Source organism: Strigops habroptila, chromosome 2, assembly GCF_004027225.2.
Source record: "Strigops habroptila isolate Jane chromosome 2, bStrHab1.2.pri, whole genome shotgun sequence".
NCBI lineage: Eukaryota > Metazoa > Chordata > Aves > Psittaciformes > Psittacidae > Strigops > Strigops habroptila.
Window position 1 is genome coordinate 60710259 of NC_044278.2, and position 15927 is coordinate 60726185.

At 39.2% G+C, this 15927-nt stretch overlaps 1 protein-coding gene across 1 annotated transcript in view; it reads left to right on the forward strand.

Moving 5' to 3' along the window:
- The window catches only part of LOC115604041 (opsin-3-like), an 86821-nt gene that overhangs the window by 17253 nt on the left and 53641 nt on the right, over positions 1-15927 (forward strand). The window contains exon 3 of the mRNA XM_030476719.1: positions 13744-14069. Within this exon, the coding sequence (XP_030332579.1) occupies positions 13744-14069 (326 nt within the window). The remainder of the gene's footprint in view (positions 1-13743; positions 14070-15927) is intronic.

Below are 15927 nucleotides of genomic sequence, written 5' to 3' on the forward strand. Positions count from 1 at the left end.
ATCCCTGGCAGTGTTCAAGGCCAGGTTGGACAGACCCTTGGGCCACATGTTTTAGTGCGAGGTGTCCCTTCCCATGGCAGGGGGTTGGAACTAGATGATCTTAAGGTCCTTTCCAACCTTTACTATTCTATGATTCTATGATTCTATGAATACAGGACTATTGGCATAGCTCCAAATAATAACACAAGAATAGGCAATAACTATCAATTTCTTTTTTTTTTTCCCTTTTTCTCAGCTGTGGCCAATCTTCACTGTTAGTGTTTCTGCCACTTTTTCTAATTAGACAAGTCTATTAAGATGAGAAAATAATTTGCAGTAGTTTGTTAAAAGAGTGTGCTGACATGAAAAGATAAGTTACTTCAAAAGCTGGAGCTATTCTGTTTACGTTTGTAATTTTCTAGGTATCAACACTAGCTGAGAAACTTTCTGAAAGTGGGGATTCAGTAAATGTCTAATAAGTTAATAAAGTACAGCCTCTATTGATTTGCAGACCACTCAATGTTTCTGTTGATTTCACAGCTAACATGACTCACATGTGAAATCACAGCTAACATGACTGGATTCCTGGAAGGTTTGTGGGTTTGTTTTTGTTCTGGGTTGTTTGGGTCTTTTTAATACTGTCAAAATGACCTCTGGCTGCTGTAAATTTTCCCATAATTGATACAGGCAGGAGGAACATTTGATATTTGCAGACAGCAAATGCAAGGGGGCACCACTCCATGGGCCACTTCTTCCCCCTGACTGTGGGGGAACACCATTACTAATCTGTGGAGTGTCCCTGTTCTTTGACTCCTGACTGGCTTGGGACCCAGTTGCCCCTCTCCCTCCCCATGCTGTGCTGGCCCAATGCGGATCAGGGGAGGCAGGTGAGCCAGCATTCACCCCATACAAGGCTGAAGCCTCAGGTTTCGTGGGGCTGCTTGACTCCCCTCCCCTCTCCTGGTGGCCCAGATGGTAATGCCTTAATCAAGGTCACCTGGGTACCATCTTTAAAACTACTGTGTTACCATGGTGCAAGGTTTCATGTGCTTCAACTGAAGGTTTCTCGTGCCAGCTATCAGCATCAGGCTCAATGGCTCTGGGCAATTCCAGCCAACAAGTCTTCCCAAAATGTGTTAAAATTACATTATTTCTCCTGTTTGTGGTTTCTTAAAGCTATTTCACAGAGAGATGCCAACATGTTCAAAGTATAATTTCATCTTATGGCCAGATACAAACTTTTGCTCTTCCCTGTGTAAGTATAGCAGCCACAATGCGGAAGGTGACCCACTGGGGTAAGCTGTAAATCTTTACATATACTTTGTAGTGTTTTGTTAGAGGCAGATGTTCAATAGGTGCTAATTTTCTAGTGTTGTTTTTCAATTGTATTTTCTAGTCTTTTTTTTTTTTTTTCTTTTTTCTATTGTTCCATTGTTCCTATTGGTCTCACTAATGCAATCTACAGCAGAAACAGTAGAAACTGTGGGAAGAAGGGATCAAAAGTGAGCAGGCTTCAGATGAGTCAATAGCAAAAAGTTCTATACTGAAAGGGTAGGAAAAAAGTGGACTTGATTGTGAAAATTTTTCATGAGACGTAGTTTGAATATCTTTAAAAATCAAGCAGTATAAACCTCTACTTAGATTAGGACTCCAATAATTTCCAAGATTCAAAACCATTAGTTATTTCACATATGTGGCATTTTATTGCTTGATATCTAAGTGTTGCCTGAGTCTAGTACAGACCTCTGAGATAGTATTGAAATAGCACACTAACATCTGGCAAGATTTGCTTTGAACTAAGAAATGGTATGAATTTTACAAAAACACAGATAATCTACTTTAACTTGTTCTTATGAAAATTTTAGAGCATGCGATATTTGAATACCACTGGATCTGCATTAAACTTCATTCTTACGTGCATATGCACACTGAAGCATTATTGTTTGCCAAATTTACAGTTTGTAGGTAATTTCTGTTCGCGTTCAGGCTGGTTATGAAGTTACTGGGGGACCTCTTTACACTGACACATTTAATCACCCTAATGAAATTATGCAAGCTGTTAGCATGCTGTGCAGCAGGCAGTACAAGGCAGAGTATCCTGGGGCAGGGATCTCGCATGGTGGTCGGGAGTGCTGTCTTCCTCTCCACCTCCGGCAGCAGAGCAAGCACCATGCAGGAGGCTGATCGCCATCCCTGCAGCTAAGCCATCTGCCTCGCTGACAGTTCAGCAGGAGTTAATTAGGCACAGTTCTAGGGTAGGAAGTAATATGGTAGGCATGAGGAGTTAAAAATTCTGCCCCTTAATGAACGGGTAGAGTATCTGCGTGGTATTTGAGTGTGTTCTCTGTGTATGTTCCATGCATTGACTATGGTGCACAAAGCAGCTCTTTTCCATTTAAGTCTTTGTAACAAATCCAAACAGTTTGCCTTAATTTATCCAAACTGCCAAATTTTGCTCTGGTTTTGGTCTGCTCATTCTTCAGAGAGAGAACCTGTGGCAGTGTAAGAGAGCCAAGGTCCAGCAGCATGGTATGATGATGTTGAGAATTGCTTTACTGTGTGTGCTTCTTAAAACTGAAAGTGTATTTCTGCTTATTATCCTTGTGGGAGGCAAAGACTGCATCAGAGGAGTAGGATGAAAGGCTGCCAGATAAATATGCCAGTCAGGATTTAAATGGGCTTTTTCTAATGGGTAGAAAGCAGGTTGTGAGCAAATACAAAGCCATAGCTTAATATTGTTTGTGATGGGAGCAGTAGATATACCACCATCTGGTTTGCTCTATATAGCAGTTTTTCTCTACTGGTCAGTGGAGTGTTTAACAAGGAATTTGACTATGAGAATGAGTAGGAGTTCTGCAAGTGTTAATATCTTTTCTGGGGTTGGGGACACTCAGACCTTTGGGAAAGAAATAGTAGTAGGAGATACAAGCAGGTAGTGGTGTCTTACTGTTCTGTAGTTGTTTCTTCTTATCAACAAATAAACCATAGTTGCACCTTGCAAAGGGTTGTGTATGTACATACTAAGTATATGCCATTCAAAAATATGCTGCCCAGTTAATGCTTCTAGAATACTAAAAGTTAGGGTAACCTTCAGCATCCAATGATATTTTTCTACTACATAGTCCCAACAGCCTGGGTCTTCCTGGATTTACCTGCCAGGCTGCTTGCTGTCATGAACCCTACCAAATTAATATATAATATATATAGTGATTTAATATATCAAGGAATTCCACTTATTAACTATGTACTATGCAAAGAAAAGCACCTTCTCCTGTAATTGAGGTTGCAACCTGATGATTTCATTTGAAAACCCAGTTCTTGTATTCCCCCATCCACCTTTTCACATTTTCTTTTCTTTTTTCTCCGTTTTCCTTTTCTAGTGTGCCCTAATGTTTGCTTTTCTAAATGCTGCTGAGCATTGCTGCTGAGTGGAAGTGGTTTGCATAAAACTATCTATCATAACTCTCTTTGCAGAGCAGTAAGTCAGTCAGAAACAATCACTGTGTATTTAAAGCTAGGACTGGTTTTCTCCGCATATGGCAGTTTACATAAGTATTGCATTTCATCTGCTCAGTGAGTGTTTCATGTGGTTGTTCTGCAATACTTCACAGTTAGCTTTTGTTGATTGGGAGTTATTTAGTGTAGTATAATCAGCAAACTTCACTTATTACCATCTCTTCCAGATAATCTATTAATGTGATGAATAACCCAGGGCCTAGCACAGATCCATAGGGGACTTCGCTGGCCACAGTTTCCACTGAGAAAACTATTTTCTCCTGTTCTTTCTTTCCTGCTTCTAATCAATTATTTATCCACGTGAAGATTTCTGTTATTGTAAGGCAGCCTTAATATCCTGGACTAGTCAAAGTTGTTTGGAAATCCAAGTAGACTTTATTGGAAGTATCATCCCTGTCTGCATGGCACTGCCAAGGACCTCTAATGAATTAGTAAGGCTGGCTTCCCCCATGCTAGCCATGCTGGCTTGTCCCAACATGTCATACCTCCGTATACATCCACTACTATATTCTCTAGTGCAGTTTCCACCAATCTATCCAGTGTTGCAGAGCAGACTCGTCTGTTGGATGAAATATACTGCAAAGGATTTCTGTCTGCATCACTTACAAACCATGTCTTAATGGATGTAGCAAAAGATCTCCTCTTCTGAGGTCCTTCTGAAGGGTTAATACCACTTCTTCTCACTGCACATCCTTTAGCAAGCAAAGTCATCTTGGGTAGAGATAGGTGCAGCCTTCTCTACTGTTTCATCTCACTTCCATAGCATGTGAGGTTGTTGGGTTGTAAAACTTCGTAAGAACCTGTTGGCCCAAGGGCCATGTAAAGACTGGTCTACATATTTTTACACTGCATTAATATTATCAGATATGACTAGTTATTGACCAGTTAATAGCTAGTTATTGTAGCAAACAGTTTGTCCACTAGACCTTATGACAGAAAATTGACTCCAAAGAGTAAATATTTCTAGTGTGTTCCTTCTCTAGGAATAGTAACTGCTGAAAAAAGCAGCTTGTAGAATCATTTTAAAATCTCTAAAAATACACCTTTGTTATTAAAAATGAACAGTTACATTCAGTGAAAAAGCACAGACTTGTAGGAGAGAAGTTTGCTAAGTGTGCTCTGGTGGAAGCTTGCCTCCCTGGCTGGGAGATGATAATACACCGTAATTTCATCTCTTACCTTACTTGGTGCTATCTCCCATATGTAGGAAAACCCTGAGACTACATGCTATGTGTTATATCTGTGCAGATGCTCAGCATGAAGGAAGGTCCTAGGGATCTGTGCCTGTTTGGAAAGCAAAGGAGCAGTCCTGGCAGGAGATGGGGATTCTGGAGGGCAGTGTGAGTATGGACATGGGGCTCCTGCAGTGATTTCCTGAGAGCATCCTCCTGCTATGCTAGCACTATACATCCATCCCTGTTTTCCACAGGCACACAAGCCCCAGAGATTTCTCCTGAGATGTTGCTGTACAGGAGCTCCATCTAGTGTTGACATTATTTTTTATTCTGATTCCTTATGGCAGCTGGATAAATACATGGATAAGGAGGCAGCCGATTTAGGAGGCTGCCGATTTAGGAGGCTGAATTTGCAAGTGCTAGCCTGATTTCCAGAATGCAGAAGGATCCTGCATAACGAATGGAAAGTGAGACCGAAATTAGTATTTGGGGTTGGTTGGGTTTTTTTTTGTACTATGCTGGTATCATTGAGATGCAAAAGGGAATTCTTTGCTATATTTATACCACTCGGAGTAGTTGGTTCGTTGGTTGATGGATAGATATATTAATAACAGCAGAAAAGCATAGTACTACTCAGTGATGCATGTTAAGTCACAAGATATACCTAAGAATTAAGGTCACCCTGAAAGTACAATGTATACATGTTTAAAAATTCAGTAAGGGGGGAAAGAAAGAATAAACCCAATAATTCTTTACTATTAAAAGTAATACATACTGTCTGTATCGAAGATACTGCCAAACACAAAAAGAAAGGAAATGGAAGAAGGAAACAGAAATTACTCTTGAGAAAAGAGCAGGAAGGGTTTACTGAACAGGACCAGTAATGTTTGCTGTCAGATTTGTCCCAGCAGGCTTCAATGCAACAGTGATTTTGCAGTGATTTCTTTCAAGTGCAGAGTTAAACTGTGACTCTCATTAGAGTTAAGCAGGAAGCGAATTCTTTAGGGAAAGGAATGGTTGCCTTCTGTAACGGACTCATGACTACAAGTCATCTATGCAAAAGAAACAAATAATTACAGGCATTAGATAAATAGCTATTGTTGCATTTATGTCTATTCAAAGTGAATTGCTGATATTTGAAGTAGCCAGTATTTTGAAAGCCTAGACTGCCAGCATTTGAAAACTGGTTGTAACTACTAATGTGTAACAAATAATTGTGGGAAATATTTTCTCTATTTCAAACAAATAGAAATGTTTCTAATGCCTTAAAGATCCAAAGGAAATGGTGATCTGATCACTAACACATGGGAGCATTCAACTGAATAAGAGTCACCAAATGCAAGAATATTTGATTGCTTTGACTGTGTTCTATGCTTATTATATAAATATTTAATAGGCATATCCAAATACAGCCAACAGTGTTTTGGAGCACATCCCATTTTCAGCTGCTTCTGTCAGTTACTGGGGCATCCATGCTCTCCTCTGTAGTTTGTATCATTTATATTGGCACTGAGCAATCAGGAGCTGCTGTATTCACACTGTGATTTACTATATCATAAACTGATTTATTATGAATTGTTTATTCTCTTAAGTATAGATACTGAGCTGTAAAGTTCAAGCAAGTCAGGCTAGTATTGGCTGTTTGTCCACCAAGGCCGGTACTCACTTTGAGTCTATTCATCTTTATTCTGGAAAGTCTTCTAGGTTCAGTGGGCTTTCTTTTTAACTCTGGAAATGTTTGGGGTCTTCTGCTAAAATCTATTGGCAGCTGGATTTTGGCCTATAAACTATGTATCTCTGTTTGTGAGGGAAAAGGAAAAAGTGGATAATATTCGGGGGAGAAGGAGCAAGGAAGGAAGAGCAGCCACAGGCCCCATATGTCTGCCACTCTCAGACCTGTTCACATCCCTTTGAATATTCATTTGTACTTCTCATCTTAAAAAAATGAAGAAACAAAACAAAACCCACCAAACTAAAAGATCTGTCAAAACCCTTGATAAAAATGATTTTGTAAAATTCCATATTCACAATCTCTCACTTGTTTCTCTGATTTGTTCATTTCATGCTACTTTCCCACTAGCGCTAATGGCTGTGGAAGTTGTTAACCAACTTAACTAATAAAACTGTATTCTGTTAGCTTAGCTGACTTTCTTTCATTCTGGTCTGCCTATCCCAGACTTTGCAGGCTGATCAACATTCTTACAGCCACTTGTGGCAATTCTGGTGTCACGCAAGAAGAGGAGATGGTAAACTGCAGAATCTCACCGGAGACTATAAATGAGATAGATTTTTCCCTATCTTGACTGTAGGAGTTAAGTGTGTGTTTTGAGACTTAGAGCTAATAAGAAAACCAGAATTTTTTTTGTGATTTTTTTTTTTTTTTTTAAGCAGTTACCAAGTTTTGTTCTTTCTTCCCCTGATGCAGTGCCTCAGTAGTTTGATTTTTTTGCAAAAATATATATGCTGTAGGAGGTCAGTCATCAGGTCAACAGATGAAAGAAATGCTCTCCGTCTTCTGCCCAGTGAGTCAGCTTTTGAAAGTTTCTGCTTTTATCATTGTACTATTCTAACCTTCTCACCTTCAAGGAAGTCTCTGATGGCAGCAATCACTGTGATGGAAATGACTGTATTTTTGTGGAAGAAATGCTTTGACTTTAAGGTAAGCATAAGCCAGTAATTTCCTCATCAGTATTAGCAGTAACTAATACATAGAAGATAGAAACAAAGCTGATGATAGCACAGATTGCTCCATGTGCACTCTCATAAAGTCTCCGACGCTGTGTTAGGTAAGGTACTTTGGTCCAGAGCTGACAAAATTTCCCTTGAAGATTAAGCTACCATTAGAAAGAGAGCTTGTTGTTTTTTTCCCTCTTGCTGCTTCCAAACCTGTCTTGTGCATACTAGGCCTACAAATTGTATTGCATGCACAGGCCATGAGGAATGATACTAGGATATGTTTTCAGAAAGGCTTCTAAGGAAACAGAAGTGCAAATATGTTGGAAAGGTCATGTTGTTTAAGTTGCTTAAATTGTTTATATTTCACTTTGATTTGTAGAGTTTTTTACTTCTGTAGAGAACTTACAGGAATGCTCTCATTTAAATTCAGTGAAGTTATTTCCCTTGAAAACAGCACTGAGTCACTGATAAAACTAGTTTTGTATAACTCAATAACATATTTACGTAATACCATTCAGCAGCACAACTTGGAATTAAACTTGAAACTGTAAAATTGAGGTAGTAAGAGCCTTCATTTGAAGAGAGCTTTTTCTTACTTCATTTTTCTGTGTTTAAGTCCTTGGCAAGCATGATGAAGGACAGCAGCCAGAAGAAATAGCAGAATACCTTAGCACAGGATTCCCCAATGTTCCCAGCTTGGGGTGCATTTAGTCACGAAAACCTTTTCTTCCTCTTGCATCTTATTGCTGTCTCATAGTACCACAGAGAATTTTAGCATATTTTCCAGCTAACAGAGCAGCAGATTTAGCAGCCGAAATCTGAGGGACTAGAGGAAAGAGAATGTAGCTGTGTTATGACATATAATATGTCTGAGAAACCTACCTGCTGCCCATGTTAGGTATCTACCAACACAACATTTCTAAGTGGAGATGAGAGCACATTTCCTCCATTCCTGAAAATGTTCTTTCAGCTCTTTCTTGCTGTATCTCCATATTTACTGTTCACCACTGCACAGTGGCCTGGCTTCAACAGGAGTGGTGCCTGTTGAAAACCTGTTTGTTGCTGGAGAAGTACCTGTAACCAGGAGGTTTGACAAACTGATAGCCAGAATCCCTTGTTCTCCCTGTTGCACAAGAGGTCCTGGACAGACGTCTAAAACACAGACCTTTGTGCTTGTGGGTTTGTGGGTGTAAGAGTGTGAGTGAATGTAAGCTATGAGAGAATGACTGAATGTGAGTGGGTAGAATCAACCTGGGTGGGGATCGGGTGCAATAAAATAATCTTGGCCTTTTGTGAGCACTTGGGTTTAGTTTTCTTGCTTTAATGTCATGTGGAAGAAGGAATGCTATTGCATTGATCCATGCTCAGTGTGCCTAAGCTTACCTCTGGCTTCTTTGCATTGTCCCTGATCCTTGGTAACCAGAATACAGTGCAGGATATCATTACATCATGCAACTATGATGCTCCAGGACTCTAATGATGATGTAGGGTAATGACCTTCAGGAGCTTTAACAGGGCACATAAATTAGTAGTCAAAACACCCAGTGTAGGCTGAATCTCTGGGATTCTCAGTTTATCATAACCTACAGATCATTGGCAAGCTGCATCCTGTTTCCAATTACTACATCAGTATGCAGTGTAAACCAGCAAAAACTAATATGAAATATTATGCTCTTACTTGGGATTCGTGGGAACAAAGCATAACGATTTGCTGTGTCCTTCACAGCATACTCTGTGCTATGATGCCAGGAAGATCTTTAAATGAAAGTAAATAGTAGGTAACGTCTTGGATGATAGTCCTATAAATGGATGCCTATCCTGGTTTACTACTTGAAATTGAATTTCTTGCACTCTATTCACTGCAACTAATTGCTGTGTAGGAAAGGCTTTTGCCTTACACCCAGCTTGTCTCAAAGTCACTTATTTCCATGGTTAATTTTTAAATAATTATTTGTTTCTGTAATGCAGTCTGCAGTGGATTTTTATGTCATTTTTCAGTGCTGTTCAGTGAGAACCTCAGCTTTGTTTCTGTATTTGCATGAAATTTTGGAAGAACAAATTACATTTCTCACTGCAATTGACTCCTGTGGAGTTACTTGGCTAGGTACCAGCTCAAGGCCCTGAATATTTGTTGGAGGCAAATTCTATTTAGATTTTCAATTCCTGAACTGAATTTCATTGCAATTTTAGAAAACATTACTCATTTCAAATTCAAATACACAGTCGACCCAATCATAAATGCTACTGCAAAATAAGAACGAAATGTTTTCATAAAGCATTGTGCTTAGCTTTAAAATTATAATTAGTTTTTTCTTTTTATAACTTAAATAATTTTTTAATTTATTGTCTGGTTAAGACTATGGAGATTACATTAAAATATTTTCCTCTGTCATAAGTCTAAAGTTTTTAGACTTATACTTTTGATTTATTAAAAATAATTGCTTTTTATTTTGAAACCGAGAGTCTCACTAATTCGTATGACTGCAATAGATTGGGTGTGAAATAGAATACAGATAACTGCAGGATTTCTGGCAAATGCCACAACAGTTAAATGCATATGACAAAAGTCTGATACACAAAAATAGGAGGCACAATGGAAAATGAGAAGCTTTATTCTACTTTATCTAAACTGGATTACAAGAAGGGTGAAAGGGAAGACTAAAAGACTACAGACCTGTTAGTCTAACCTCAGTACCTGGAAAAATTATGGAGGTGGTCATACTGGGTGCTATTAAAAAGCATGTAAAGGACAAGGCCATAATCAGGTTTTTTTCTGGCAGCTCATTCACCAGCTGTTACACACCTGATCCCTGTTTTTAACTTTCACCCAGTGTCAAACTAAATACCGAACACAAAACCAGATTTTGCCTTTGTTACGAAATAATGTTGTTTCAGTCTGGCAAATTAGGCCTGTGTATCTGCTATAACTGATCAGATGAGAGTGGTATCTTCCCAGGATATAGCTACTGAACTGATAAAGGAGTGAGATTTAAAAAAAAACAAAAACAAAACCTCACACTTTAAAATTAAAAGCTAAGGGTATTCTTAGCAAATGGTGACATTGGAACTGATAACCCATCATCCTGTACCTATTGGAACAGGGTTGTTTCTTGATGGGCATTCAGTTTTGGTTTTGTCCACTCTAGATTTTTGTGTTAAGATGAAAGGCCCTTGTTTGGATGGAGCTGCAGTGTTGGGGCACAGAGGGTCCCAAGCTTGTGTACACTGCACAAAGTCACACAAAGCAGATTGAGAGAGGGTTGCCATGGCCTCTGTTGTTTCAGGTTCTTCCAGGTTCTTCCTCACCTAGGTAATAGGTGTTTTCATTACTTGCAGCCAAAGCAATGGAATGTATCTCACTGTGGGGGGAAAAAGCTACTTTTTTAATTTTTATTTTGGTTTTGTCTCTTCATTTCATCCTTTTTTGTCTTTCAAAGTACTGGTTTAATTCTTTCAAAGTATTGTAATTTTTCTTAAAAGTTAATAAATTTTAACCACATGAAGAACGTTGAATTATTTTAATTATCTCTTATGAAGTACCTCTTCAGTGCTTTCTTCTTTTTCCCTTCTTGTCTTGAAATCGTTAGAAGTCAATGTGCAGTGGTGTTCATTTCAGTGCTATTAAAAAGTTCAGGTAGAGCACAGAGCTTGAAGTCTTACTGTGACAAAAAGAAAAATATTGATTTTATTTTTCTTTTTCCTGAACTTTTGTGGTCTGGGATTCCATATATGACAGTTATTGTACTCCAGAGAAAAATGTAGTTTGTATTATGTCAGTGGAACTCAATAATAAAAGGTGAGTAAAGATGAAGTGGGTCCTGCCAAGATGTGTAATTAAGAGTCTCCATTCTTCTTCTGTATAGAGAAGAAAAATGATTTGCTGTAATTTAAAGGCAACTTTTGTGGTTTTGTCCAGTTGCTAATATTTGATTTATTCTTGACTGACATCAGCATGGTCCTAATTTAATAACTAAACGTTAATCTTATGCCAGTTAAAGACAGGCTTTTTCTTTGTCTCAAAGCAAGCAATCTTGCATTCATGGGTAGTTTTCTTCAGATCCACTCCATAAAGCTGTCCATCATAAATACCAGTGTGAGAAAAGCTGAGCATCTTTCTTCTATTAGCCAACAGGCAAAAATATGAGGAAGTGTAAACAAATGCTGTAAATCGTGATAATACACACCACAAGAAGCTGCTGGGCAGTAGCACAGCTGCAGGGATGAGCAGGCAGAGATCAGGCTTGACCTGAGAGCCCAATGGCTAAAGCAGCTATCCAGGAAGCAAGGCCCTGAGCTAGGGAAGTTTGGACACCCCATTTGGGATTTCTAGGCAACACTGCACCCACAGAACTGAAGGATATTCTCAACGAAAGTACATCTCACCTGGCATCTCCTCAAAATACGGACATTGTGCCCTCTGTTGCTATCAGAGGTATAGCAAGAATAATACACGGTTGCATAGAGCACTCAGCTGGGAGGGGAGAGATTTCTTGTGCCAAGACTGTTTTCTGTTAGTCCATGACAGTCTAATCTAAAATGCAGAAATAGATCTATATCACCTTATTGAGGCCTAAGTTTCAAATATAAAATCTGGAATTTTGCTTTAGGTACCTACATGAGCTAAAAGCCTTTGATAATGAGAAGCTCTTTAGTTGAGCAGCTAAAAGCATGGAAAGAGGCAATGCTCAGAAAGTGAAGATACACAAGTGTGGGCTGGAAGCAAGAAGAGAGCGGTAGATTCCAGTGAGGGTGGTGAAGCACTGGAATGGGTTGCCCAGGGAGGTTGTGGATGCTCCATCCCTGGCAGTGTTCAAGGCCAGGTTGGACAGAGCCTTGGACCACATGATTTAGGGCAAGGTGTCCCTGCCCATGGCAGGGGGGTTGGAACTAGATGATCTTAAGGTCCTTTCCAACCCTTACTATTCTATGATTCTATGATTCCTGTAGTTCAAAACTTGCTATTTTTTTTTTCCACCTATATTGAGATATGTGTTTAATGCAGGAATTATGGAAAGGGGCTTTCCAAACTGTATTATGTAGGAAATCAGACTAAATGAGGGATGATCAGAAAGTCTATTCTGCCTCTAAAATAGACTAGCTTTAAAAAAGGTTTTAAGTTAGACTCTTAAACTGTATAATTCAGTTGCATTTAGTGGAGCTGTGTCATTTTACAGCTGTAAGTGTATCTACTTTTTAGGTCTGACTTCCCAGTAATATACAGAAAATTTAGTGGGCTCTTATAACAAGAAAGATGTTTTCATCACAAGCTGCCTTCACCTCAAACCCTTTTGCCTTCTCTTCCCCTGAGAAATAAGGCATCCTATTGCAGCAAGCAGTGCTTTCATTCCCCCTGGGTCCTTTGCCATACCCAGCTCTGTGCAAAGTAACTGCAAATTGTTTTCAGGATGGCAGGAATGCGCCTGCATCCAGCTAACTAGGAAAAGAGTCACTGAATTGTAGGGGAAAGAGAAGCAAAATGCTGTGCCTGGGGAGAATACTCTCCTGTGCTCTGTGTGTGGAGTGTTTTGCCTGGGTACAGGGTAGCCTAGCACTATCACCTCCATTCTATGCCTGGGAAGGAGCTACAGGAAAAGCTGACAGTTAAATGGGGGAAAATGGAATACAGCTGTGAATTCCCCTGAAGATCACCTTTTCTGGTAACAGATTTGCTGGAAGATTTGTAGAGAGAGTCGGGACCCCGAACCTCGAAAGACAGAGTAGAAACGTCCTACTAACCAGATTTTTGGACCTTCCATTGGAAGATGTAACTGGTCTTAATATTAACTGGGGGGTAATATTAACTTAAATTACTTTTAAACTTGATCATGTGATGCATATGTAAATAAAGTTGTGACCTGCCATATCACAGTCATGCCAGGGGTTGTTTGTTGTTTCCATATGTGAGTGGTGAGAACTAAAGATATATTTAGCTGATGGGGCAGAAGTGCAAAAGCTTCCTTCATTTTGGGATTCCCAATCTTAAATAGAAAGCTTTTTGGCTGTATAAAAGTCAATGCAATATTTGAAAATGCTCATGGATGTTAAAAATTGAATATTTCTTAGCAAGGGAATCTTTCAACATTTTATTAGTTCATGTGAAAATGGATTTCTCTTGGATAATACTAAACCAGCTAAATCTGAAAACCTGCCTTGAAGTGTCTCAAGTACAAAAATCTTCCAATACAAGATAAATACAAGTTAAATAAAATTTGACATGAGGGACAGAGCAACCAGGTCATGTGAGGATTTAAGCATAGAGAATAGTGGAAATAGTTTTCACTGTTGCTTCAAGTACGTAATAACCAGAAAAGCATCTAATTTCTTAGGGTTTAAGATGGATACCGCATGAAATAATGAATAATGAAAGTAAGCATTTAAATTGCTTGGTTCATTGCAGGCATTGTGTCCCTGATCTCTCTGGCTGTCCTGTCCTACGAACGCTACAGCACTCTCACCCTGTGCAACAAGCGCAGCGCTGACTACCAGAAGGCATTGCTGGCAGTCGGTGGTTCATGGATTTACTCCCTGGTCTGGACTGTGCCCCCTCTGATTGGTTGGAGCAGTTATGGGGTAGAAGGTGCAGGTACAAGCTGTTCAGTATGCTGGTCCTCGAAGTCAGCAGAGTCCACATCCTATATCATCTGTCTCTTCATATTCTGCTTGGTCATCCCTGTGATGGTCATGATGTACTGCTATGGTCGCCTCCTTTACACTGTTAAACAGGTAAGTAGCTGGGTGTTATCGATAGTGCAACCTGCTCTGAGGTGTGTGTTGCATTTCTCCTTTATCAGCTTTGGAAATACTGATTATAGAGAGCAAAACAACAAATCACAATGAAACTAAAAAGGCCACAGAAAGCCTCAGGAAAGGGGCAGGAGGTCTTCACCAAGCTTTTTTGTTCTTCTGAAGATCCAGTCACAACAACCAGCTGAACATCCATATAGATACTGATTTTGTGGTTTGGAAATACAGTGTTCTAGGAAAACCAGCACATCTGGGTGAAGGTTGCATTTATACAGAAGCCAACACACTTTTACCTGTCTATGAACAAGGCATCCATGAAAACATTTCTTCCTGGTTTTGGATGATGACATTTTAATAATTTCTGCTTCTTAATCTGTGGAGTCCTAACTCTACTGTAATGCAGTTCTACTGCAGTTTGCAGAGTTATCCCAAGGATCAGCTTCTCCCTGTAATTCTAGGCCACATTTAAAAGTTTCCTTAAATACTACTATTGCTACTACAATGACAGTTCTCTGGCTGGTTTAAAGTGCACTGCAAATATTCCAAAATGAATGTTCCAAAAGACCTTGATGGGGGTGTAGTATTGTGAAGTTTGAATACTCTTGGGACAGTAATGAAATGATTTAATGATGAATAATAAGAAAGGAATGAGTGTAGAAGTGATCTCTAAAAAGCAATTCTCTAAAATGTTCAGATTAATTAACTAAAGGTGTTAAAGAGGTGGGGGGGGGGAGGGGTGAAGGGCAGTAAATCCCTGAACAGAGGCTCTCATACAGAATTAAAGTGGATGTAGTTTACTTTTGATTAGTCATAAGGAATTAAGGTTGTGCGTTTTACATGATTTGTCAAAACTTTCAGAACACTTAAAGCCCAAATGGGAAATCTTTTCCTGGTTGAGTGCTGAGGGAGGCAGTAAAATCCCTTTGATGAATCACACATTTGTAATCCTGTTAATGCTGTGCAATAGTAATATGGAAAAAAAATTCCATTGATTGTAAGCCATTAAAGTGAAGTTGCAGACGATATCTGGTCCCTGGGCAGCAGTATCCTTTGCCATCACCTTAAAGAAAGAGCAGGATATTGGAACATGTGCTATAGTAATATGCAGAAGATAAACTTTTGTCTCTTCTTTCCTTCAGCTCTCACTGCCTTTCCTAGCAATAGCCATCACACCACATGCAAATGTTTTTATGGATGAAGCTTTTGTGGCATGTTCTTTAGCTTCTAGTTCTAAATGTAGACTTGTGTTCATTCACTTTTTTAACTGTTGTTTCAAATGTAGTAGTAATCTCACCAATATGCCCAATGCTGAGGGAACAAAGTATCATAGGAAAGATATGTGCAATCTATAGCCATTTTGTATTTAGACATGAAGACCGGGTAGACTGGGTGGAAGACTTAAGTTCATTGATTAATTAACTGTCCAGAGGAAAAAAATGGGAGAAGGAATAACATTTTCCACAATCATCTCTCCTCCATCCTCCATGTGCTTTCCAGAGTGATCTGGAAGCCTCTGGTATGTAGAGGTTAGAGGGTTTGAGAAATTTTGTAAGTGGTGGAAGTGAAAAAGAGCTAAACTTCATCTCACATAATCTGTTGGAGGAGAGGTTTTGGGGAACTAATGCATGTTAAATGCAGAGGAAGTCCAGTGAGGATTAGATCACATTTCCCCTCTGAAGTTGTTGTGACTACGGGTTGTAACAGCTGCCTGAGAATTTGTGAAGTCTAGAATAGCTAAAACCTAAATTTTTACATAAACCTTATAATGCTTTCCTGGTGTTTGCAAAAGATTTTCTTGATAAGTTACATTTCAGCAAAAAGAATCTCAATCACAAAA